This window comes from Coregonus clupeaformis, unplaced genomic scaffold, assembly GCF_020615455.1.
Source record: "Coregonus clupeaformis isolate EN_2021a unplaced genomic scaffold, ASM2061545v1 scaf0141, whole genome shotgun sequence".
NCBI lineage: Eukaryota > Metazoa > Chordata > Actinopteri > Salmoniformes > Salmonidae > Coregonus > Coregonus clupeaformis.
In genome coordinates, this window is record NW_025533596.1 from 219661 (window position 1) to 246500 (window position 26840).

The 26840-nt window shown below is 49.2% G+C and overlaps 1 protein-coding gene across 3 annotated transcripts in view; it reads right to left on the reverse strand.

The window, feature by feature from the left end:
• Nucleotides 1-26840, reverse strand: part of ino80 (INO80 complex ATPase subunit) — a 98457-nt gene that overhangs the window by 3141 nt on the left and 68476 nt on the right. For all 3 annotated transcript variants that reach the window (XM_041859990.2, XM_045213700.1, XM_045213699.1), the window contains exons 28-34: nucleotides 17220-17314; nucleotides 16561-16633; nucleotides 14213-14371; nucleotides 13659-13761; nucleotides 13488-13576; nucleotides 10220-10378; nucleotides 9460-9655 (exon numbers count right to left, since the gene is read on the reverse strand). In XM_041859990.2, the coding sequence (XP_041715924.2) occupies nucleotides 9460-9655; nucleotides 10220-10378; nucleotides 13488-13576; nucleotides 13659-13761; nucleotides 14213-14371; nucleotides 16561-16633; nucleotides 17220-17314 (874 nt within the window). The remainder of the gene's footprint in view (nucleotides 1-9459; nucleotides 9656-10219; nucleotides 10379-13487; nucleotides 13577-13658; nucleotides 13762-14212; nucleotides 14372-16560; nucleotides 16634-17219; nucleotides 17315-26840) is intronic.

Genomic DNA, 26840 nt, shown 5'->3' on the forward strand with positions numbered 1-26840 from the left:
AGACAATCTCCTTTTCCAGTGTGTTCCTTTCTGTCTGTCTGATGATTGGCCCAATCCTCTCCTCTCTCCCTCCAGTCGCTCTCTCTCTCTCTGAGGTTGCAGCCCAAATAATTTCTTCATCTCTGGGTTCTGATCCAGACATCTCCTCCTCTCCCTCTTTCCCATGACAGAATGTAATATAGCACAACTTCTCCACTCAAAGAGTTCTGCAATCCTCCCTCACCCTCCTTTACTCCATCTCGTCTCCCTCTCCTTCTCTCCCTCCTACCTCACCCTCCTTTCTGCATGATATAGTAGTCTACATCCTAATATATCCCTCTTTAGTGTAATCCCCCTAGTTCCCAACCCCCAGCCCAGTGGACTACACTACAGCCCCCATCTAGTCCCTAGTTCCCAACCCCCAGCCCAGTGGACTACACTACAGCCCCCATCTAGTCCCTAAACCTCAACCCCCAGCCCAGTGGACTACACTACAGCCCCCATCTAGTCCCTAGTTCCCAACCCCCAGCCCAGTGGACTACACTACAGCCCCCATCTAGTCCCTAAACCTCAACCCCCAGCCCAGTGGACTACACTACAGCCCCCATCTAGTCCCTAAACCTCAACCCCCAGCCCAGTGGACTACACTACAGCCCCCATCTAATCCCTAAACCTCAACCCCCAGTGGACTACACTACAGCCCCCATCTAGTCCCTAAACCTCAACCCCCAGCCCAGTGGACTACACTACAGCCCCCATCTAGTCCCTAGTTCCCAACCCCCAGCCCAGTGGACTACACTACAGCCCCCATCTAGTCCCTAGTTCCCAACCCCCAGCCCAGTGGACTACACTACAGCCCCCATCTAGTCCCTAAACCTCAACCCCCAGCCCAGTGGACTACACTACAGCCCCCATCTAGTCCCTAGTTCCCAACCCCAGCCCAGTGGACTACACTACAGCCCCCATCTAGTCCCTAAACCTCAACCCCCAGCCCAGTGGACTACACTACAGCCCCCCATCTAGTCCCTAAACCTCAACCCCCAGCCCAGTGGACTACACTACAGCCCCCATCTAGTCCCTAGTTCCCAACCCCCAGCCCAGTGGACTACACTACAGCCCCCATCTAGTCCCTAGTTCCCAACCCCCAGCCCAGTGGACTACACTACAGCCCCCATCTAGTCCCTAGTTCCCAACCCCCAGCCCAGTGGACTACACTACAGCCCCCATCTAGTCCCTAAACCTCAACCCCCAGCCCAGTGGACTACACTACAGCCCCCATCTAGTCCCTAGTTCCCAACCCCCAGCCCAGTGGACTACACTACAGCCCCCATCTAGTCCCTAGTTCCCAACCCCCAGCCCAGTGGACTACACTACAGCCCCCATCTAGTCCCTAGTTCCCAACCCCCAGCCCAGTGGACTACACTACAGCCCCCATCTAGTCCCTAAACCTCAACCCCCAGCCCAGTGGACTACACTACAGCCCCCATCTAGTCCCTAGTTCCCAACCCCAGCCCAGTGGACTACACTACAGCCCCCATCTAGTCCCTAGTTCCCAACCCCCCAGCCCAGTGGACTACACTACAGCCCCCATCTAGTCCCTAAACCTCAACCCCCAGCCCAGTGGACTACACTACAGCCCCCCATCTAGTCCCTAAACCTCAACCCCCAGCCCAGTGGACTACACTACAGCCCCCATCTAATCCCTAAACCTCAACCCCCCAGCCCAGTGGACTACACTACAGCCCCCATCTAGTCCCTAGTTCCCAACCCCCAGCCCAGTGGACTACACTACAGCCCCCATCTAGTCCCTAAACCTCAACCCCCCAGCCCAGTGGACTACACTACAGCCCCCATCTAGTCCCTAGTTCCCAACCCCCAGCCCAGTGGACTACACTACAGCCCCCATCTAGTCCCTAAACCTCAACCCCCAGCCCAGTGGACTACACTACAGCCCCCATCTAGTCCCTAGTTCCCAACCCCCAGCCCAGTGGACTACACTACAGCCCCCATCTAGTCCCTAAACCTCAACCCCCAGCCCAGTGGACTACACTACAGCCCCCATCTAGTCCCTAAACCTCAACCCCCAGCCCAGTGGACTACACTACAGCCCCCATCTAGTCCCTAAACCTCAACCCCAGCCCAGTGGACTACACTACAGCCCCCCATCTAGTCCCTAAACCTCAACCCCCAGCCCAGTGGACTACACTACAGCCCCCATCTAGTCCCTAGTTCCCAACCCCCAGCCCAGTGGACTACACTACAGCCCCCATCTAGTCCCTAAACCTCAACCCCCAGCCCAGTGGACTACACTACAGCCCCCATCTAGTCCCTAAACCTCAACCCCCAGCCCAGTGGACTACACTACAGCCCCCATCTAATCCCTAAACCTCAACCCCCAGTGGACTACACTACAGCCCCCATCTAGTCCCTAAACCTCAACCCCCAGCCCAGTGGACTACACTACAGCCCCCATCTAGTCCCTAGTTCCCAACCCCCAGCCCAGTGGACTACACTACAGCCCCCATCTAGTCCCTAGTTCCCAACCCCCAGCCCAGTGGACTACACTACAGCCCCCATCTAGTCCCTAAACCTCAACCCCCAGCCCAGTGGACTACACTACAGCCCCCATCTAGTCCCTAGTTCCCAACCCCCAGCCCAGTGGACTACACTACAGCCCCCATCTAGTCCCTAGTTCCCAACCCCCAGCCCAGTGGACTACACTACAGCCCCCATCTAGTCCCTAGTTCCCAACCCCCAGCCCAGTGGACTACACTACAGCCCCCATCTAGTCCCTAAACCTCAACCCCCAGCCCAGTGGACTACACTACAGCCCCCATCTAGTCCCTAGTTCCCAACCCCCAGCCCAGTGGACTACACTACAGCCCCCATCTAGTCCCTAGTTCCCAACCCCAGCCCAGTGGACTACACTACAGCCCCCATCTAGTCCCTAGTTCCCAACCCCCAGCCCAGTGGACTACACTACAGCCCCCATCTAGTCCCTAAACCTCAACCCCCAGCCCAGTGGACTACACTACAGCCCCCATCTAGTCCCTAGTTCCCAACCCCCAGCCCAGTGGACTACACTACAGCCCCCATCTAGTCCCTAGTTCCCAACCCCAGCCCAGTGGACTACACTACAGCCCCCATCTAGTCCCTAAACCTCAACCCCCAGCCCAGTGGACTACACTACAGCCCCCATCTAGTCCCTAAACCTCAACCCCCAGCCCAGTGGACTACACTACAGCCCCCATCTAATCCCCTAAACCTCAACCCCCAGCCCAGTGGACTACACTACAGCCCCCATCTAGTCCCTAGTTCCCAACCCCCAGCCCAGTGGACTACACTACAGCCCCCATCTAGTCCCTAAACCTCAACCCCCAGCCCAGTGGACTACACTACAGCCCCCATCTAGTCCCTAAACGTCAACCCCAGCCCAGTGGACTACACTACAGCCCCCATCTAGTCCCTAAACCTCAACCCCCAGCCCAGTGGACTACACTACAGCCCCCATCTAGTCCCTAAACCTCACCCCCAGCCCAGTGGACTACACTACAGCCCCCATCTAGTCCCTAAACCTCAACCCCCCAGCCCAGTGGACTACAGTACAGCCCCCATCTAGTCCCTAGTTCCCAACCCCCAGCCCAGTGGACTACACTACAGCCCCCATCTAGTCCCTAAACCTCAACCCCCAGCCCAGTGGACTACACTACAGCCCCCATCTAGTCCCTAAACCTCAACCCCCAGCCCAGTGGACTACACTACAGCCCCCATCTAGTCCCTAAACCTCAACCCCCAGCCCAGTGGACTACACTACAGCCCCCATCTAGTCCCTAAACCTCAACCCCCAGCCCAGTGGACTACACTACAGCCCCCATCTAATCCCTAAACCTCAACCCCCAGTGGACTACACTACAGCCCCCATCTAGTCCCTAAACCTCAACCCCCAGCCCAGTGGACTACACTACAGCCCCATCTAGTCCCTAGTTCCCAACCCCCAGCCCAGTGGACTACACTACAGCCCCCATCTAGTCCCTAGTTCCCAACCCCCAGCCCAGTGGACTACACTACAGCCCCCATCTAGTCCCTAAACCTCAACCCCCAGCCCAGTGGACTACACTACAGCCCCCATCTAGTCCCTAGTTCCCAACCCCCAGCCCAGTGGACTACACTACAGCCCCCATCTAGTCCCTAGTTCCCAACCCCCAGCCCAGTGGACTACACTACAGCCCCCATCTAGTCCCTAGTTCCCAACCCCCAGCCCAGTGGACTACACTACAGCCCCCATCTAGTCCCTAAACCTCAACCCCCAGCCCAGTGGACTACACTACAGCCCCCATCTAGTCCCTAGTTCCCAACCCCCAGCCCAGTGGACTACACTACAGCCCCCATCTAGTCCCTAGTTCCCAACCCCCAGCCCAGTGGACTACACTACAGCCCCCATCTAGTCCCTAGTTCCCAACCCCCAGCCCAGTGGACTACACTCACAGCCCCCATCTAGTCCCTAAACCTCAACCCCCAGCCCAGTGGACTACACTACAGCCCCCATCTAGTCCCTAGTTCCCAACCCCCAGCCCAGTGGACTACACTACAGCCCCCATCTAGTCCCTAGTTCCCAACCCCCAGCCCAGTGGACTACACTACAGCCCCCATCTAGTCCCTAAACCTCAACCCCCAGCCCAGTGGACTACACTACAGCCCCCATCTAGTCCCTAAACCTCAACCCCCAGCCCAGTGGACTACACTACAGCCCCCATCTAATCCCTAAACCTCAACCCCCAGCCCAGTGGACTACACTACAGCCCCCATCTAGTCCCTAGTTCCCAACCCCCAGCCCAGTGGACTACACTACAGCCCCCATCTAGTCCCTAAACCTCAACCCCCAGCCCAGTGGACTACACTACAGCCCCCATCTAGTCCCTAAACGTCAACCCCCAGCCCAGTGGACTACACTACAGCCCCCCATCTAGTCCCTAAACCTCAACCCCCAGCCCAGTGGACTACACTACAGCCCCCATCTAGTCCCTAAACCTCAACCCCCCAGCCCAGTGGACTACACTACAGCCCCCATCTAGTCCCTAAACCTCAACCCCCCAGCCCAGTGGACTACAGTACAGCCCCCATCTAGTCCCTAGTTCCCAACCCCCAGCCCAGTGGACTACACTACAGCCCCCATCTAGTCCCTAAACCTCAACCCCCAGCCCAGTGGACTACACTACAGCCCCCATCTAGTCCCTAAACCTCAACCCCCAGCCCAGTGGACTACACTACAGCCCCCATCTAGTCCCTAAACCTCAACCCCCAGCCCAGTGGACTACACTACAGCCCCCATCTAGTCCCTAAACCTCAACCCCCCAGCCCAGTGGACTACACTACAGCCCCCATCTAGTCCCTAGTTCCCAACCCCCAGCCCAGTGGACTACACTACAGCCCCCATCTAGTCCCTAAACCTCAACCCCCCAGCCCAGTGGACTACACTACAGCCCCCATCTAGTCCCTAGTTCCCAACCCCCCAGCCCAGTGGACTACACTACAGCCCCCATCTAGTCCCTAAACCTCAACCCCCAGCCCAGTGGACTACACTACAGCCCCCATCTAGTCCCTAAACCTCAACCCCCAGCCCAGTGGACTACACTACAGCCCCCCATCTAGTCCCTAAACCTCAACCCCCAGCCCAGTGGACTACACTACAGCCCCCATCTAGTCCCTAGTTCCCAACCCCCAGCCCAGTGGACTACACTACAGCCCCCATCTAGTCCCTAGTTCCCAACCCCCCAGCCCAGTGGACTACACTACAGCCCCCATCTAGTCCCTAAACCTCAACCCACAGCCCAGTGGACTACACTACAGCCCCCATCTAGTCCCTAGTTCCCAACCCCCAGCCCAGTGGACTACACTACAGCCCCCATCTAGTCCCTAGTTCCCAACCCCCAGCCCAGTGGACTACACTACAGCCCCCATCTAGTCCCTAGTTCCCAACCCCCAGCCCAGTGGACTACACTACAGCCCCCATCTAGTCCCTAGTTCCCAACCCCCAGCCCAGTGGACTACACTACAGCCCCCATCTAGTCCCTAAACCTCAACCCCCAGCCCAGTGGACTACACTACAGCCCCCATCTAGTCCCTAAACCTCAACCCCCAGCCCAGTGGACTACACTACAGCCCCCATCTAGTCCCTAGTTCCCAACCCCCAGCCCAGTGGACTACACTACAGCCCCCATCTAGTCCCTAAACCTCAACCCCCAGCCCAGTGGACTACACTACAGCCCTCATCTAGTCCCTAGTTCCCAACCCCCAGCCCAGTGGACTACACTACAGCCCCCATCTAGTCCCTAGTTCCCAACCCCCAGCCCAGTGGACTACACTACAGCCCCCATCTAGTCCCTAAACCTCAACCCCCAGCCCAGTGGACTACACTACAGCCCCCATCTAGTCCCTAAACCTCAACCCCCAGCCCAGTGGACTACACTACAGCCCCCATCTAGTCCCTAAACCTCAACCCCCAGCCCAGTGGACTACACTACAGCCCCCATCTAGTCCCTAGTTCCCAACCCCAGCCCAGTGGACTACACTACAGCCCCCATCTAGTCCCTAGTTCCCAACCCCCAGCCCAGTGGACTACACTACAGCCCCCATCTAGTCCCTAAACCTCAACCCCCAGCCCAGTGGACTACACTACAGCCCCCATCTAGTCCCTGGTTCCCAACCCCCCAGCCCAGTGGACTACACTACAGCCCCCATCTAGTCCCTAGTTCCCAACCCCCAGCCCAGTGGACTACACTACAGCCCCCATCTAGTCCCTAAACCTCAACCCCCAGCCCAGTGGACTACACTACAGCCCCCATCTAGTCCCTAGTTCCCAACCCCCAGCCCAGTGGACTACACTACAGCCCCCATCTAGTCCCTAAACCTCAACCCCCAGCCCAGTGGACTACACTACAGCCCCCATCTAGTCCCTAGTTCCCAACCCCCAGCCCAGTGGACTACACTACAGCCCCCATCTAGTCCCTAAACCTCAACCCCCAGCCCAGTGGACTACACTACAGCCCCCATCTAGTCCCTAGTTCCCAACCCCCAGCCCAGTGGACTACACTACAGCCCTCATCTCATTAGCACAGAGTCATCACTCATTCTGTTGGCACACATCACTCATTCTCTTGGCACACACACATCACCATGACAACTCAACTTTATTTTCTAGAATGTGTTATTGTGGGACTGGTACTGAATGTACAGTTTCCCAAAAGGAGGATTGGGGTTAGCTAGATTCTCCTGGGCCAGAACTAAAGCAGCTAAATCATTAATGCTAGTTTGAAATATTGTTTTACTGATCAGGTGGGTCACAAGACACTTTGAAAGTACTTCAGATGGGTCAGATTTTAAACCACATTAATGGACCTAGTTCTTCCAAGAAACCATTGGACAGAAAACACAATCTAACAGGAACATAGGCCTAGTGACATAATGGACCTAACAGCAAACTGTGAGCACTGTAAATCATATTTCTGAGTTATTCTTCATAGCTTTCAGCAAATTCTTTACATTTACATTTTAGTCATTTAGCAGACGCTCTTATCCAGAGCGACTTACATGAGCAATTAGGGTTAAGTGCCTTGCTCAAGGGCACAGCGACAGATTTTTCACCTAGTCGGCTCGGGGATTAGAACCAGCGACCTTTCGGTTACTGGCACAACGCTCTTAACCACTAAGCTACCGGCTCAAATAATCAGGTATTGTATGCATATACTGTTCTCTCTATCAGACATAATACTACTGTGTTCTAAATAAGGAGGAGAACGTCACCTTCAGCTAGCCCAGTCACACTGAATAGGACCTACCTCTACTACTACGTACTGTTGTTTACCTCTTCTGACTGACATCGTCACTACTACGTACTGTTGTTTACCTCTTCTGACTGACATCATCACTACTACGTACTGTTGTTTACCTCTTCTGACTGACATCATCACTACTACGTACTGTTGTTTACCTCTTCTGACTGACATCATCACTACTACGTACTGTTGTTTACCTCTTCTGACTGACATCATCACTACTACGTACTGTTGTTTACCTCTTCTGACTGACATCATCACTACTACGTACTGTTGTTTACCTCTTCTGACTGACATCATCACTACTACGTACTGTTGTTTACCTCTTCTGACTGACATCATCACTACTACGTACTGTTGTTTACCTCTTCTGACTGACATCATCACTACTACGTACTGTTGTTTACCTCTTCTGACTGACATCATCACTACTACGTACTGTTGTTTACCTCTTCTGACTGACATCATCACTACTACGTACTGTTGTTTACCTCTTCTGACTGACCTCATCACTACTACGTACTGTTGTTTACCTCTTCTGACTGACCTCATCACTACTACGTACTGTTGTTTACCTCTTCTGACTGACCTCATCACTACTACGTACTGTTGTTTACCTCTTCTGACTGACATCATCACTACTACGTACTGTTGTTTACCTCTTCTGACTGACCTCATCACTACTACGTACTGTTGTTTACCTCTTCTGACTGACATCATCACTACTACGTCACTGTTGTTTACCTCTTCTGACTGACATCATCACTACTACGTACTGTTGTTTACCTCTTCTGACTGACATCATCACTACTACGTACTGTTGTTTACCTCTTCTGACTGACATCATCACTACTACGTACTGTTGTTTACCTCTTCTGACTGACATCATCACTACTACGTACTGTTGTTTACCTCTTCTGACTGACCTCATCACTACTACGTACTGTTGTTTACCTCTTCTGACTGACCTCATCACTACTACGTACTGTTGTTTACCTCTTCTGACTGACATCATCACTACTACGTACTGTTGTTTACCTCTTCTGACTGACATCATCACTACTACGTACTGTTGTTTACCTCTTCTGACTGACATCATCACTACTACGTACTGTTGTTTACCTCTTCTGACTGACATCATCACTACTACGTACTGTTGTTTACCTCTTCTGACTGACATCATCACTACTACGTACTGTTGTTTACCTCTTCTGACTGACATCATCACTACTACGTACTGTTGTTTACCTCTTCTGACTGACCTCATCACTACTACGTACTGTTGTTTACCTCTTCTGACTGACATCATCACTACTACGTACTGTTGTTTACGATTGTATGTGATTCACAATGCATGATTCATAACTTGACCTTTTAAGAACCTTTGTCTTCGAGTTGAACACATATCACCTAATCACAAAACACGGACCACCCACGTTGTACAGGATAGCTTCAAGTACTACAATCACTCGGATGTTCATTGATTGACTGATTGACTGATTGACAAATTAATTGATGGATGGATTGACTGATCAATCAATTAACTGGCTCTATCACAATCAGTCCTGTGTTCACTGATTGCCTAACTGACCGACGGACTGATTCTTTAATTGATTGCCTGAGGATTGATTAACTATCCTCCTCTTACCGTTCATGTTGTCCGACATGGATCCAGACACGCTGACAGGTGAGTTGGTGGCTCTGGACTGAGGTGCTGAAGACACAGGGTCGTCTACGATGACTAGCATGTCACTGCTGCTCTCGTCCTGGTCTGGGTCTGGGTCCTGGTCTGGGTCATGGTCTGGAGGCAGGGAGCTGGGCTGGAGCTCACTACTCAGAGAGATCTGACCAGGGAGAGAGAGGAGAGACGCACACACCTGGGGGTTAGGGTGGAGGAGGAGGAGGAGGAAGAGAGGGGCACAGGGCCTCAAGGGAGGCAGAGAAGGAGGAAGAAGAGAAGAAGAAAGGGGCCGGGAGGGTAGAGGGGCCGGGAGGGGAGAGGAGAAGGGAGAGAGGGAGGGGCCGGGAGGAGGGGCCGAGAGGGGAGGGGCCGGGAGGGGAGAGGGGGAGGGGCAGGGAGGGGAGAGGGGCCGGGAGAGGGGAGGAGAAGGGCCAGGAGAGGGGAGGGGCCGAGAGGGGAGGGGCCGGGAGGGGAGAGGGGAGGGGCAGGGAGGGGAGAGGGGCCGGGAGAGGAGGCAGGAATGCCAAGAAGGGGGCACAAAGGAGGTGGAGAGAGAGGAGGAGGAGAAGGGATAAAAGTAGGAGGAGAAAGGGAATAGCAGAGTCCACAACGGAGACAAGATATAGAGGGAAGACCAGTCCAGAGAAGGAGGAATAGAAGCAGTAAGTTCAGAGTTTACAGATGCAGCAGGTCTAACCTCCCTCCCACTCACTCCTCCATCTCTCACCTCGCTGAAGGGGCTGGGCATGGCAGAGTCGTCCATGTCTACACTGATGAATGAATCATCTCCATCGGCTGAGAGGTTAGAGTTGTCTGCAGACGGGATGTAAGGGATGACCAGGTTCACTTCTTTCCTCCTCTTAGGATCCTCGTCATCCTTCTTTCTCTGTATGGAGAGAGAGAGAGGGGGAGAGGGAGAGAGAGAGAGAGAGAGAGGGGAGAGAGAGAGAGAGAGAGAGAGAGAGGGGGTGAGGGGGGGGTGAGAGGGAGGGAGAGAGGGAGGGGGAGAGGGAGGGGAGAGAGAGGGAGGGAGAGAGAGAGAGGGGGGAGAGGGAGGGAGGGGGAGAGAGAGAGAGAGGGAGAGAGGGAGGGGGAGAGAGAGAGAGGGGGAGAGAGGGGAGAGAGAGAGGGGGAGAGAGGGGGAGAGAGGGAGGGGGAGAGAGAGAGAGAGGGTGAGAGAGGGAGAGAGAGAGGGAGAGAGGGAGAGAGAGAGGGAGGGGGAGAGAGAGGGAGAGAGAGGGGGAGAGAGAGGGAGAGAGAGAGGGAGGGGGAGAGAGAGGGAGAGAGAGGGGGGGAGAGAGAGAGAGAGAGAGAGAGAGAGAGAGAGAGAGAGAGAGGGAGAGAGAGAGAGAGGGGGGGGGGAGATAGGGAGGTGGTTATAGGAAAGGTGTGGAACTCCTCTCGGATCTGAATGGACTTGGGTCACAGCATCAGCGAGAGTCTACTACTTCAGAGTCACAGCATCAGTGATAATTACAGTGGGGGATACGCGACTGTATGCCTTGACCAGAATGGACAAAAAGTTGTGTTGATTGGGGAAGGCAATAGTGGGGAGGGTCAAACTTCCATATCCAATGCATTGATTTTTGAGCTGGAAGTGGGAGGTAGGGTTTCTGTGCATCTCCCTGAAGGTACAGGGATCTTTGACAATGGGGATAACCACAGCATCTTCAGTGGCTTCCTGCTCTTCCCTCTGTAAGGGGGGGCACGGTGCTGTAATGCTCTTTGATGTGAGTAGTTCTGGGATTAAAGCCCCAATGTTCCTCTCTAACTAATAAATAAGCATTATATATAATTTTTTCTCTTTGAGGTGTTGTGGGGAACAATAATATGTCCCTGATATGTCATATACAGTTCATTCGGAAAGTATTCAGACCCCTTGACTTTTTCCACATTTTGTTATGTTAAAGGCTTATTCTAAAATTGATTAAATAAATAAAAATCCCCCTTATGACAAAGCAAAAACAGATTTTGTTGTGTGTGCTAATTTATTACAAATAAAAAAACAGAAATACTTTATTTACATAGGTTTTGAGACCCTTTGCTATGAGACTTGAAATTGAGCTCAGGTGTATCCTGTTTCCATTGATCATCCTTGAGATGTTTCTGCAACTTCATTGGAGTCCACCTTTGGTCAATTCAATTGATTGGACATGATTTGGAAAGGCACACACCTGTCTATATAAGATCCCACAGTTGACAGTGCATGTCAGAGCAAAAACCAAACAATGAGGTCGAAGGAATTGTCCGTAGAGCTCCGAGACAGGATTGTGTTGAGGCACAGATCTGGGGAAGGGTACCAACATTTTTTTGCAGCATTGAAGGTCCCCAAGAACACAGCGGCCTCCATCATTCTTAAATTGAAGAAGTTTGGGACCACCAAGACTCTTCCTAGAGCTGGCCGCCTGGCCAAACTGAGCAATCGGGGGAGAAGGGCCTTGGTCAGGGAGGTGACCAAGAACCCGATGGTCACTCTGACAGAGCGCTAGAGTTCCTCTGTGGAGATGGGAGAACCTTCCAGAAGGACAACCATCTCTGCAACACTCCACCAATCAGGCCTTTATGGTAGAGTGGCCAGACGGAAGCCACTCCTCAGTAAAAGGCACATGACAGCCCGTTGGAGTTTGCCAAAAGGCACTTAAAGGACTCTCAGACCATGAGAAACAAGATTCTCTGGTCTGATGCAACCAAGATTGAACTCTTTGGCCTAAATGCCAAGCGTCATGTCTGGAGGAAACCTGGCACCATCCCTACGGTGAAGCATGGTGGTGGCAGCATCATGCTGTGGAGATGTTTTTCAGCGGCAGGGACTGGGAGACTAGTCAGGATCGAGGGAAAGATGAACAGAGCAAAGAGCACTCAGGACCTCAGACTGGGGCGAAGGTTCACCTTCCAACAGGTCAACGACCCTAAGCACACAGCCAAGACAACGCAGGAGTGGCTTCGGGACAAGTTTCTGAATGTCCTTGAGTGGCCCAGCCAGAGCCCGGACTTAAACCCGATCGAACATCTCTGGAGAGAACTGAAAATAACTGTACAGCGACACTCCCCATCCAACCTGACAGAGCTTGAGAGGACCTGCAGAGAAGAATGGGAGAAACTCCCCAAATACAGGTGTGCCAAGCTTGTAGCGCCATACCCAAGAAGACTCGAGGCTGTAATCGCTGACAAAGGTATTCAACAAAATACTGAGTAAAGGGTCTGAATACTTATGTAAATGTGATAGTTCAGTTGTTTATTTTTAATACATTTGCAAAACTTTCTAAAAACCAGTTTTTGCTTTGTCATTATGAGGTATTGTGTGTAGATTGATGATAAATAACAATTTAATCAATTTTAGAATAAGGCTGTAACCTAACAAAATGTGGAAAAAGTAAATCAGTCTGAATACTTTCTGAATGCACTGTATGTGTATTCTTTAAAAAGCAAGCATTAAAAAGGCGTGACATTAGGGTGACATTATGTTGACATAAGGGTGACATAAGGGTGACACTAGGATGACAAGGGTGACACTAGGATGACACTAGGGTGACACTAGGGTGACATTAGGGTGACATAAGGGTGACACTAGGATGACATAAGGGTGACACTAGGGTGACATTAGGGTGACATAAGGGTGACATTAAAGTGACAGGGTGACATTAGGGTGACATAAGGGTGACAAATTGACATTAGGGTGACATTAGGGAGACATTAAAGTGACAAATTGACATTAGGGTGACATTAAAGTGACATTAAAGTGACATAAGGGTGACAAATTGACATTAGGGTGACATTAGGGTGACATTAGGGTGACAAATTGACATTAGGGTGACATTAGGGTGACAAATTGACATTAGGGTGACATAATGGTGACATTAAAGTGACAAATTGACATTAGGGTGACAAATTGACATTAGGGTGACATTAGGGTGACAAATTGACATTAGGGTGACATAATGGTGACATTAAAGTGATAAATTGACATTAGGGTGACATTAAAGTGACATTAGTACCTTGTCAGCGTATTTCTCTCTCTTCCTCTTGCGGTCCTTCACCTTGCTGCACTCCTCCTGTTGTCTCTTCTCCTCCTGACGAACACGCACTGCAGGACACAATACAGAGGTATCAGTAACAGGCTCTCACACAACACAGCAACCAATCACATTTCTGAAAAGTCCCCTCACGTCTCTTCTCCAGCTCCTCGTCATCCAACAGCAGACTGACCACCTCTTTAGGCTTCAGGGTGTCTGGTTTAAAGTTACCCCCGGAGATCACCATCCTCTGGATCTGATGGGGGGAGAGAGAGGGACACAGGGTTACAAAGGGTTAACTAGGACCAAGGCCTTTGGGTTCTCTCTCTAAAAAGGATAGAAAGCTGTGAGAAAATAGAAACTGTTCGGAGCGTCGTATTAAATCCTGTAGGATGTCAGTACCGTTCAAAGCATCGTATTAAATCCTGTAGGATGTCAGTAGTGTTCAAAGCATCGTATAAAATCCTGTAGGATGTCAGTAGTGTTCAAAGCATCGTATTAAATCCTGTAGGATGTCAGTACTGTTCAAAGCATCGTATTAAATCCTGTAGGATGTCAGTACTGTTCAAAGCATCGTATTAAATCCTGTAGGATGTCAGTACTGTTCAAAGCATCGTATTAAATCCTGTAGGATGTCAGTACTGTGAGCTCCATCTTCTTCTTGACCCAAAGTAGTGTGTGTATGTCTGTATGTGTGAGTGTCTCACCTCACTCTTCTCCTTGGCCCTCTGCAGTATCCTCTCCTCTATAGTGAGCTGACAGATGAGACGGTACACAGTGACCTGCTTGGTCTGACCCAGGCGGTGAGCTCTGTCCATCGCCTGCTGGTCCACTGTGGGGTTCCAGTCACTGTCATAGAAGATCACCTAGAGCGAGAGAGGGAGAGGGGGAGAGGGAGAGAGGGAGGGGGAGAGGGGGAGAGAGGGAAGGGGGAGAGGGAGAGAGAGAGGAGGGGGAGAGGGAGAGAGAGAGGGAGGGGAGAGGGGAGAGAGAGAGAGAGGGAGAGGGAGAGAGAGAGAGGGAGGGGAGAGGGAGGGAGAGAGAGGGAGGGGGAGAGGGGGAGAGAGAGAGAGAGGGAGAGAGAGAGGGAGGGGAGAGGGGGAGAGAGAGGGAGGGGAGAGGGGAGAGAGGGGAGAGGGGGAGAGAGGGAGAGAGGGGAGAGAGGGGGAGAGAGGGAGGGGGGAGAGGAGGAGGAGGGGAGAGAGGGGGAGAGGGGGAGAGGGGGAGGGAGGGGGAGAGCGAAAGAGAGGGGGAGAGAGGGAGGGGGAGAGCGAAAGAGGGAAGGAGGGGGGAGGGAGTGGAAGAGAGGCAAATTACTCACAGCCCCCTAGAAAATCAGCTGGGGAAAACAGTTATACAGCCATCCAGGCCTCTGTTTGGAGAAATATGTATAGCAGCTTATTTAAACATACATACACTGCATTTGGAAAGTATTCGGACCCCATTTTCAACATTTTGTTACGTTACAGCTTTATTGTAAAATTGATTAAATAAATAAAAATCTTCATCAATCTACACACAATACCCCATAATGACAAAGGGAAAACAGGTTTTTAGACATCTTTGCAAATGTATTTAACATAAAAAACGAATACCTTATTTACATAAGTATTCAGACCCTTTGCTATGAGATTCAAAATTGAGCTCAGGAGAATCCTGTTTCCATTGAACATCCTTGAGATGTTTCTGCAACTTGATTGGTGTCCACCTGTTGTAAATTAAATTGATTGGACATGATTTGGAAAGGCACACACCTGTCTATATAAGGTCCCACAGTTGACAGTGCATGTCAGAGCAAAAACCAAGCAATGAGGTCGAAGGAATTGTCCGTAGAGCTCCGAGACAGGATTGTGTCGAGGTACAGATCTGGGGAAGGGTACCAACATTTTTTTTTCAGCATTGAAGGTTCCCTAGAACACAGTGGCCTCAATCATTCTTAAATGGAAGAAGTTTGGAACCACCAAGACTCTTCCTAGAGCTGGCCGCCTGGCCAAACTGAGCAATCGGGGGAGAAGGGCCTTGGTCAGGGAGGTGACCAAGAACCCGATGGTCACTCTGACAGAGCTCCAGAGTTCCTCTGTGGAGATGGGAGAACCTTCCAGAAGGACAACCATCTCTGCAGCACTCCACCAATTAGGCCTTTATGGTAAAGTGGCCAGACAGAAGCCTCTCCTCAGTAAAAGGCACATGTCAACCCGCTTGGAGTTTGCCAAAAGGCACCTAAAAGATTCTCAGACAATGAGAAACAAGATTCTCTGGTCTGATGAAACCAAGATTGCACTCTTTGGCCTGAATCTGGAGGAAACCTGGCACCATCTCTATGGTGAAGCATGGTGGTGGCAGCATCATGCTGTGGGGATGTTTTTCAGCAGCAGGGACTGGGAGACTAGTCAGGATTGAGGGAAAGATGAACAGAGCAAAATACAGAGAGATCGTTGATGAAAACCTGCTCCAGAGCGCTCAGGACTTCAGACTGGGGCGAAGGTTCACCTTCCAACAGGACAACGACCCTAAGCAAACAGCCAAGACAACGCAGGAGTTGCTTCGGGACAAGTCTCTGAATGTCCTAGAGTGGCCCAGCCAGAGCCCGGACTTAAACCTGATCTAACATTTCTGGAGAGAACTGAAGATAGCTGTGCAGCGACGCTCCCCATCCAATCTGACAGAGCTTGAGAGGATCTGCAGAGAAACTCCCCAAATACAGGTGTGCCAAGCTTGTAGCGTCATACCCAAGAAGACTCGAGGCTGTAATCGCTGCCAATGGTCCTTCAGCAAAGTACTGAGTAAAGGTCTGAATACTTATGGAAATATGATATCCGTTCTTTTATTTTTAATACATTTGTAAAAATTTCTAAAAACCAGTTTTTGCTTTGTCATTATGAGGTATTGTGTGTAGATTGATGAGAGGGGAAAAAACAATTTAATAAATGTTGGAATAAGGCTGTAAGGTAACAAAATATGGAAAAAGCAAGGGTATCTGAATACTTTCCGAAGGCGCTTTATTTAAATGGCTCCACTTTAAGTGGATGAGAGAGATGCAGACAGAGTGACTCACAGTGTCAGCAGCAGTCAGGTTGATGCCCAGACCTCCAGCCCTCGTACTCAGGAGGAACACAAAGATATCAGTCCTGAGAGAGGGAGGAAAGAGGAAGAACATTACTTTAAAAAATACCCTTATTTGACCAGGTAAGTTGACTGAGAACACATTCATTAACAGCAACGACTTGGGGAATAGTTACAGGGGAGAGGAGGGGGGATGAATGAGCCAATTGGAAGCTGGGGATGATTACGTGGCCATGATGGTATGAGGGTCAGATTGGGAATTTAGCCCGGACACCGGGGTTAACACTCCGACTCTTACGATAAGTGCCAAGGGATCTTTAGTGACCAGAGTCAGGACACCCGTTTAACGCCCAACAAGAAACACGGCACCCTACACAGGGCAATGTCCTGCCCTGGGGCATTGGGATATTGTTTTTTGACCAGATGAAAGAGTGCCTCCTACCGGCCCTCCAACACCTTCAATGTAGCATACGTTCACCACAACCAGAAGCAGAGCGCCAAAAGGCCCACAGAGAACAGAACTAATGCAAACCAGAACACACAGAAACAGGCAGGATACAGACAAACAGGAGTGAGACCAAACCGTCCACAGCCAATAGTCTACACCACTGAGGATTTACACTAAGAAGAGACTACACACAGTCTACTCACCGGCTCTGGAAGTCAGCCACCATGTCTCTGCGTTCTGAGATCTTGGAGGAGCCATCCAGACGCATGTAGGTGTGTTTACGATACACCATGTACTCCTACAGAGAGAGAGAGAGAGAGAGAGAGAGAGAGAGAGAGAGAGAGAGAGAGAGAGAGAGAGAGAGAGAGAGAGAGAGAGAGAGAGAGAGAGAGAGAGAGAGAGAGAGAGAGAGAGAGAGAGAGAGAGAGAGAGAGAGAGAGAGAGAGAGAGAGAGAGAGAGAGATAAAGGGTTTTAAGATACTAGCTTATTCCTGGCTATTGTTGAGTCACAGGAGAACTCAGAAAGCTTGAAGTGGGCCACAACACAGAATATCTAGGAACAACTGGAATGGAGAGAGACGATGATAGGGCAGTTAAGTCCTTTTGGGTCACAGCTAGAGTCTGGGACCTGGCAAGAGATGTCTTGGTTTCTCTTTCACTCAATGGGTCATGAGAGAACTCGGAAAGCTGCATGTGGTTCACAGTGCAACACTTGGGGACCACAGGTTTGGAAGTACACAACCAATGTTTTATTTCTCAACCTCCTCCGCTCCATGGGATGTTGCTGATCTGTCCCTCAGTCAGCGAGCTGACAGCAAATGACTTGGTTTCCAACAGCTGGTTTTTATTCTAACGGTCCTCTAAGGAGGAAGACCCCTGCAGGGTCAACTAACAGCTAAAGGGTTATTCTAATTATCCTCTAAGGAGGAAGACCCCTGCAGGGTCAACTAACAGCTAAAGGGCTTTACCCAGTCTACGCAACGGATCCAACAGAGGTTTGTTTGCGTAGCTCTCTACGTAGTTCTAAATACTTTTGTGTGGCTGAAGTTTTGAGATCCGTAGCTCTGTTTGCGTCGACTGTGAAATCACTGTGGCCTTAAGTGCCTTTGGGCCCCAGCTTGAGACAGCCTGGTCCTGACCAGAGGTTTTCTCCACTCCCTCGATGACACAAGAGAACTCAGACAGCTTGAAGTAGGCCACAACACAGAACATCAAACCACAGACTACAGGTTTGGAGTCCACTCATCCACGCCACAGGATATTAATCTATATAACTGTTTCTCAATCTCAGGTCCATGGGACGTTGCTAATGCCTGACCTGGTCAGACAGTCCTTCAGTCATTTCGTTATGTTGTTGCTGAACGCTCCCTCAGTGTGTGAGGGGACACCAAAATAATATGATTCCAAGTGTTAGCTTTCCTTTTAATGGTCTGCAGTCTCCGCACAGGGCATAACCCCAGCATAGCAAGCCTGTCCCCGGTGCTAACATTGGTTAAGAAACACACCTCTATTCCATTATATCTCAACCTCTGGCCCTTGCAACAGCACTGGCCCACCTTGGGATGCTCTGACAGTTCATGAGTGGACACTGATTTAGTCTCATGTCAAATGCTAGTTTTACTACGTTTTACTATAAGTGGTGGGAAAAACCTCAACATATTGGTCACCAAAAAGTATTTACTGACCTCTTTGTTCCTCTATGTAGCTCAGGGGCCAGTGTGAGTACAATGGGGGTTACCCAGGGATCTGTTTTAGGGCATTGCCCTTAACTCTTTAGCTTATGAAGTCTAGTCTATAAATAGTCTGGTGGTAAGGTAATGTGTTGATCTCCATCTCCTAGTGCTGAGCGATTAACTGAAATGTCGGTTATTTTTAAACAACTAATTAACTGACGTCGGTTCAATTATTTGAATTCCATTTCGTTCGTTTTTTTCCCTTCTTCTGTGATCTCAATGTGCAGTTTCTCTGGAGATAAATCAGATCAAGGCCGAACTGTGAGATGTAGTAGAGAGTTGTAGTTTCCAACAGGCCAATACTCTACATAGTTTAGCGCAGAAAACATGGGAATTAACTACAATGACCATAATCCATTGCACACCTACTTGTCCGGTCTGTGTGTTTCTTTTACGCCTGCTATGTTAGGTTAGTGTGGGGGAAGACACAGAGAAAGAGAGAAGATCGAGAGTGATAGAAAGCAGTTGCTTCGCGAGGTACAGTGCCTTCAGAAAGCGTTCACGCCTTGACTTTTTCCACATTTTGTTGTGTTACAACCTGAATTTAAAATGGATTAGATTGAGATTTTGTGTCACTGGCCTACACACAATACCCCATAATGTCAAAGTGGAATTATGTTTTTAGAAATTATTACAAATTAATTAAAAATGAAAAGTATTCAACCCCTTTGTTATGGCAAGCCTAAAGTTCAGGAGTAAAAATGTGCTTAACAAGTCACAAGCTGCATGCACTCACTGTGTGCAATAATAGTGTTTAAATTGATTTTTTCAATGACTACCTCATCTCTGTACACCACACATACAATGATATGTAATGTCCCTCAGTCGAGCAGTGAATTTCAAACTCCGATTCAACCACAACGACCAGGGAGGTTTTCCAATGCTTCACAAAGAAGGGCACCTATTGGTAGCAGACATTGAATATCCCTTCGAGCATGGTGAAGTTATTAATTACACTTTGGATGGTGTATCAATACACCCAGTCACTACAAAGATACAGGCGTACTTCCTAACTCAGTTGCCAGAGAGGAAGGAAACCACTCAGGGATTTCACCATGAGGCCAATGGTGACTTAAAACAGTTAGAGTTGAATGGCTGTGATAGGAGAAAACTGAGGATGGATCAACAACATTGTAGTTACTCCACAATACTAACCTAAATGACAGAGTGAAAAGAAAGAAGCCTGTACAGAATAAAAACATTCCAAAACATGCATCCTGTTTGCAATACGGCACTAAAGTAAAACGTCAAAAAATGTGGCAAAGAAATTAACTACATGTCCTGAATACAAAAGCATCAATGAGTACCACTCTTCATATTTTAAAGCATAGTGGTGGCTGCATCATGTTATGGGTATGCTTGTCACCGGCAAGAACTAGGGAGTTTTTTAGGATAAAAAGAAACGACATAGAGCTAAGCACAGGCAAAATCCTAGAAGAAAACCTAGTTCAGTCTGCTTTCCAATAGACACTGGGAGACAAATTCACCTTTCAGCAGGTCATCAGCCTAAAACAAAAGGCTAAATATATACTGGAGTTGCTTACCAAGATGACATTGAATGTTCCTGAGTGGCATAGTTACAGTTTTGACTTAAAATTGTCTTGAAAAGTGATGGCAAGACTTGAAAATGGCTGTCTAGCAATGATCAACAACCAACTTGACAGAGCTTGAATAATTTTTTAAAGAATAATGTGCAAATATTGTACAATCCAGGTGTGCAAAGCTTAGAGACTTACCCAGAAAGACTCACAGCTATAATCGCTGCCAAAGGTGATTCTAACATTATTGACTTAGGGGTGTGAATACTTATGTAAATTAGATATTTCATATTCAACACATTTGCAAAATATTCTAAAACATGTTTTCACTTTGTCATTATGGGTTATTGTGCGTAGATGGGTGAGAAAAATATCTATTTAATCCATTTTGAATTCAGGCTGTAACACAACATGTGGAATAAGTCAAGGGTATGAATACTTTCTGAAGGCACTGTATCTCTCCCTGAAAATACATGATGTAAGTGATTGATAGTTGGTATTCAGCAGTCATAAAAGTATGCCTTATTTACTTTGAAGAACTACTAAAATAGTGATTTTGTCAGACAGCAGCTCTATGGAGGAGATGACTTGGAATGAAATAATAAAGTTGTCAAATAAAACAAATGTAATATACACAACAACTGAAATATAAAGTAAAGGGCGGCAGGTAGCTTAGTGGTTAAGAGCGTTGTGCCAGTAACCGAAAGGTCGCTGGTTCTAATCCCCGAGCCGACTAGGTGAAAAATCTGTCGATGTGCCCTTGAGCAAGGCACTTAACCCTAATTGCTCCTGTAAGTCGCTCTGGATAAGAGCGTCTGCTAAATGACACTTAATCCCTACCAATAATATACCAGACACTTAATCCCTACCAATAATATACCAGACACTCCTCCCTACCAATAATATACCAGACACTTAATCCCTAACAATAATATACCAGACACTTAATCCCTACCAATAATATACCAGACATAATATACCAGACATTACTACCAATAATATACCAGACACTATATAATATACCAGACATTACTACCAATAATATACCAGACACTTCTCCCTACCAATAATATACCAGACATCTTTCCCACTCAACATCTGGCCCTGGTCCCACTCAACATCTGGCCCTGGTCCCACAACACATCTGGCCCTGGTCCCACTCAACATCTGGCCCTGGTCCCAAAACACATCTGGCCCTGGTCCCACAACACATCTGGCGCTGGTCCCAAAACACATCTGGCGCTGGTCCCAAAACACATCTGGCGCTGGTCCCAAAACACATCTGGCGCTGGTCCCAAAACACAACTGGCGCTGGTCCCAAAACACATCTGGCGCTGGTCCCAAAACACATCTGGCGCTGGTCCCACAACACATCTGGCGCTGGTCCCACAACACATCTGGCGCTGGTCCCACAACACATCTGGTCCTGGTCCCACAACACATCTGGCGCTGGTCCCACAACACATCTGGCGCTAGTCCCAAAACACATCTGGCGCTAGTCCCAAAACACATCTGGCGCTGGTCCCACAACACATCTGGTCCTGGTCCCACAACACATCTGGTCCTGGTGAAGACTACATGAGGACCATTAGACCCTCGTCTCTGATGCTAAGCACCTCTGATTGGCTCTGGGGCTCTGGCCAATGAATTGGAAATCACAGAAAGAGCTTGCCTCTCGAATCCCTCCTGCCTCTCCTGCATTTCATTTCTCCTTCCCTGTATCAATTGTACATCCCCCAACTACAACTTGTAATCTCCTCCACCTCCCTAAAACTCCTTCATCTCCTCCACTTTTTCGTTCTTTCCCGTGAGTGAATCCTAGCCAGTCAGGGCTCTCTGTCTGTGTCCTCGATCTCCCAGGTCTTGGCAGTGTCCCTCCTGAACAGCGGAGAGACGCCATGCTGACATCAAGTATAATTACTCTAGCAAAGGTAGCAAGTACTCTGACTTTAGTCTCCAGCCTCCTGGTCGTGACTGAGACAGACCTGGACCACATGAACCATCTGGAGAATAAATGAATGAATGATGTGTAAAACAATAGCTCAATGAATAAGACTAGTCGTCTACAGATTCCAATTGGATCGTTTAGAGCAGCATAGCCCCATCAGAATGGCTCTTGCATCTTTCAGTGAGTGGTCTTGGCATGCCTGCTGTTCTTGTAATATATGCAGCAGATGCAATGCGGTGGTTTCATGATCCAAAAGGGGAGCCTTGATGTAAAGGAGCAATAAATAGGACTACAGACAGATCGGATTGAACGGTGTATGGCAGCAAAGGGTAGGACTTAATCTATCAATGTCTCAATTCGACTTCAGAAAAATCACTGGTCTGATCTGCTCCCTATTGGTGAGTGAAAGAAAGTGCATTCAGTGCAGTCATTGATCACAGATCACCTTGTGCTATTACCGTTGGCATTTATCCCTCCCTGCCCAAAGACTATATGCATCGTTTTAGTACCCACAAATAATCTCTCTTTTGAAGACCTAGTATAGACCACCTTATTCCAGCCCATAAGATGTCTGCCAGCAATGTTACCAAACAGACAGCAGGAACGTGTAGCCAGTCACCAGGAACGTGTAGCCAGTCACCAGGACAGGGCTGCCAGTTCAGCCATCAAAGTCCTAGTTATGGAAACAGCCCATCTAACACTACCTCAATACAATACGGAAACACACTACCTCACTATGGAACGGACTGCCTCACTACGGAACGGACTACCTCACTACAGAACACACTACCTCACCACGGAACGGACTACCTCAACACGGAACGGACTGCCTCACTACGGAACGGACTACCTCACTACAGAACACACTACCTCACCACGGAACGGACTACCTCAACACGGAACGGACTACCTCACTACGGAACGGACTACCTCACTACAGAACACACTACCTCACCACGGAACGGACTACCTCAACACGGAACGGACTACCTCACTACGGAACGGACTACCTCACTACGGAACGGACTACCTCACTACAGAACGGACTACCTCACTACAGAACGGACTACCTCACTACAGAACGGACTACCTCACTACAGAACGGACTACCTCACTACAGAACGGACTACCTCACTACAGAACGGACTACCTCACTACAGAACGGACTACCTCACTACAGAACGGACTACCTCACTACGGAACGGACTACTTCACTACGGAACGGACTACTTCACAACAGAACGGACTACTTCACTACAGAACGGACTACTTCACTACAGAACGGACTACTTCACTACAGAACGGACTACTTCACTACAGAACGGACTACCTCACTATGGAACAAGACCAACTATGAGAGAATGGAGGAAGAATTACAATGATTTCACGCCACGGAAGTTCTGCCTTACAGAATAAAAGTGGTAATTGTGTCCACGTTTGTGTGTGTGTGTGTGTGTGTGTGTGTGTAGGGCAACAATAGCGATAGAGCTATAAAGAATGAGGACCAGGAGTGACTGAATGCTATTGTTGTACAGAGGGCAGAATGCTGTAATGCTGGAAGCACCCTGGCAGTTCCCACGCTTTCAGCTCAACAAGAGACCTTTCCACACGCCACAAATAAACTACTTCTCTTTCTCGCTTGATCCCTCTTTCTTTTTCTCCAAGTGCTTTTGTTTTCTCCATGCATCTATTTTTCCTCACCCCATTGCCCACACATCCTTTCCAAGAGAGAGTCCCTCTATAACGACGTAGTCCCTCTATAACGACGTAGTCCCTCTATAACGAGGTAGTCCCTCTATAACGAGGTAGTCCCTCTATAACGAGGTAGTCCCTATAACGAGGTAGTCCCTCTATAACGAGGTAGTCTCTCTATAACGAGGTAGTCCCTCTATAACGAGGTAGTCCCTCTATAACGAGGTAGTCTCTCTATAACGAGGTAGTCTCTCTATAACGAGGTAGTCCCTCTATAACGAGGTAGTCCCTCTATAACGAGGTAGTCCCTCTATAACGAGGTAGTCTCTCTATAACGAGGTAGTCTCTCTATAACGAGGTAGTCCCTCTATAACGAGGTAGTCTCTCTATAACGAGGTAGTCTCTCTATAACGAGGTAGTCTCTCTATAACGAGGTAGTCCCTCTATAACGAGGTAGTCTCTCTATAACGAGGTAGTCCCTCTATAACGAGGTAGTCCCTCTATAACGAGGTACAGGATGATCAGGGCAACCAGCTGTACCTGTGCTCCCCCTAGTGGTGAGACAGATCTACAACACATACCCTACATGACCAAAAGTATGTGGACACCTGCTCATCCAACATCTCATTCCAAAACCACGGGCATTAATATGGAGTTGGTCCCCCCTTTTACTGCTATAACGGCCTCTTCTGGGAAATCTTTCCACTAGATGTTGGAACGTTGCTGCGGGGACATTAGTGAGGTCGGACACTGATGTTGGGCGATTAGGCCTGGCTCGCAGTTGGCGTTCCAATTCATCCCAAAGGTGTTCGATGGAGTTGAGGTCAGGGCTCTGTGCAGGCCAGTCAAGTTCTTCCACACAGATCGACAAACCATTTCTGTATGGACCTCGCTTTGTGCACGGGGGCATTGTCATGCTGAAACAGGAATGGGCCTTCCCCAAAATGTTGCCACACAGTTGGAAGTGCAGAATCCTCTAGAATGTAATTGTATGCTGTAGCATTAAGATTTCCCTTCACTGGAACTAAGGGGCATAGCCCGAACCATGAAAAACAGCCCCAGACCATTACTCCTCCTTCACCAAACTTTACAGTTGGCACTATGCATTGGGGCAGGTAGCGTTCTCTTGGCATCCGCCAAACCCAGATTTGTCGGTTGGACTGCCAGATGGTGAAGCATGATTCATCACTCCAGAGAACCCGTTTCCACTGCTCCAGAGTCCAATGGCGGCGAGCTTTACACCACTCCAGCCGACGCTTGGCATTGAGCATGGTGATCTTAGGCTTGTGTGCGGCTGCTCGGCCATGGAAACCCATTTCATGAAGCTCCCAACGAACAGTTCTTGTGCTGACGTTGCTTCTAGAGGCAGTTTGGAACTCGTTAGTGAGTGTTGGAACCGAGGACAGACGATTTGTACGTGCTACGTGCTTCAGCACTCGGCGGTACTGTTCTGTGAGCTTGTGTGGCCTACCACTTCGCGGCTGAGCCGTTGTTGCTCCTAGACGTTTCCACGTCACAATAACAGCACTTACAGTCGACTGGGGCAGCTCTAGCAGGGCAGCAATTTGACGAACTGACTTGTTGGAAAGGTGGCATCCTATGACGGTGCCACGTTGAAAGTCACTTCAGTAAGGTCAGTCTACTGCCAATGTTTGTCTATGGAGATTGCATGGCGGTGTGCTCGATTTTATACACCTGTCAGCAACAGGTGTAGCTGAAATAGAATCCACTAATTTGAAGGGGTGTCCACATACTTTTGTATATATAGTCTATCTTAGTTTATCTTAGCTTAGATGAATGGATGGGGGGGACCTGATCCTGGATCAGCAGTCCTACTCTGAGATGCTTTAGAATTACAGGCCAGATGCACTGTTTCTGTGGATGTCTCTCACACTCGCACTGACGACCATGATGTCTCCTTACAGTAGATGAGCGACCCTGGAGTCCACCGTACTATCCACTCTACATTCTACTGCACTCTACATGCTACTGTACTCTACATACTACTGCACTCTACATTCTACTGCACTCTACTGCACTCTAGATGCTACTGCACTCTACATCCTACTGCACTCTACTGCACTCTACATTCTACTGCACTCTACATTCTACTGCACTCTACTGCACTCTACATGCTACTGCACTCTACATCCTACTGCACTCTACATCCTACTGCACTCTACATCCTACTGCACTCTACATCCTACTGCACTCTACTGCACTCTACATGCTACTGTACTCTACATGCTACTGCACTCTACATGCTACTGCACTCTACATCCTACTGCACTCTACAGCACTCTACATCCTACTGCACTCTATATCCTACTGCACTCTACATCCTACTGCACTATACATCCTACTGCACTCTACATCCTACTGCACTCTACATCCTACTGCACTCTACATCCTACTGTACATGCTACTGCATTCTACAATGCTACTGTACATCCTACTGCACTCTACATTCTACTCTACATTCTACTCTACTCTACATACTACTGTACTCTACATCCTACTGCACTCTACATTCTACTGCACTCTACATGCTACTGCACTCTACATGCTACTGCACTCTACATTCTACTCTACATCCTACTGCACTCTACATTCTACTGCACTCTACATGCTACTGCACTCTACATGCTACTGCACTCTACATTCTACTCTACATTCTACTGCACTCTACATGCTACTGCACTCTACATGCTACTGCACTCTACATTCTACTGCACTCTACATGCTACTGCACTCTACATGCTACTGCACTCTACATGCTACTGCACTCTACATTCTACTGCACTCTACTGCACTCTACATTCTACTGTACATTCTACTGCACTCTACATGCTACTGCACTCTACATGCTACTGCACTCTACATTCTACTGCACTCTACATTCTACTCTACATT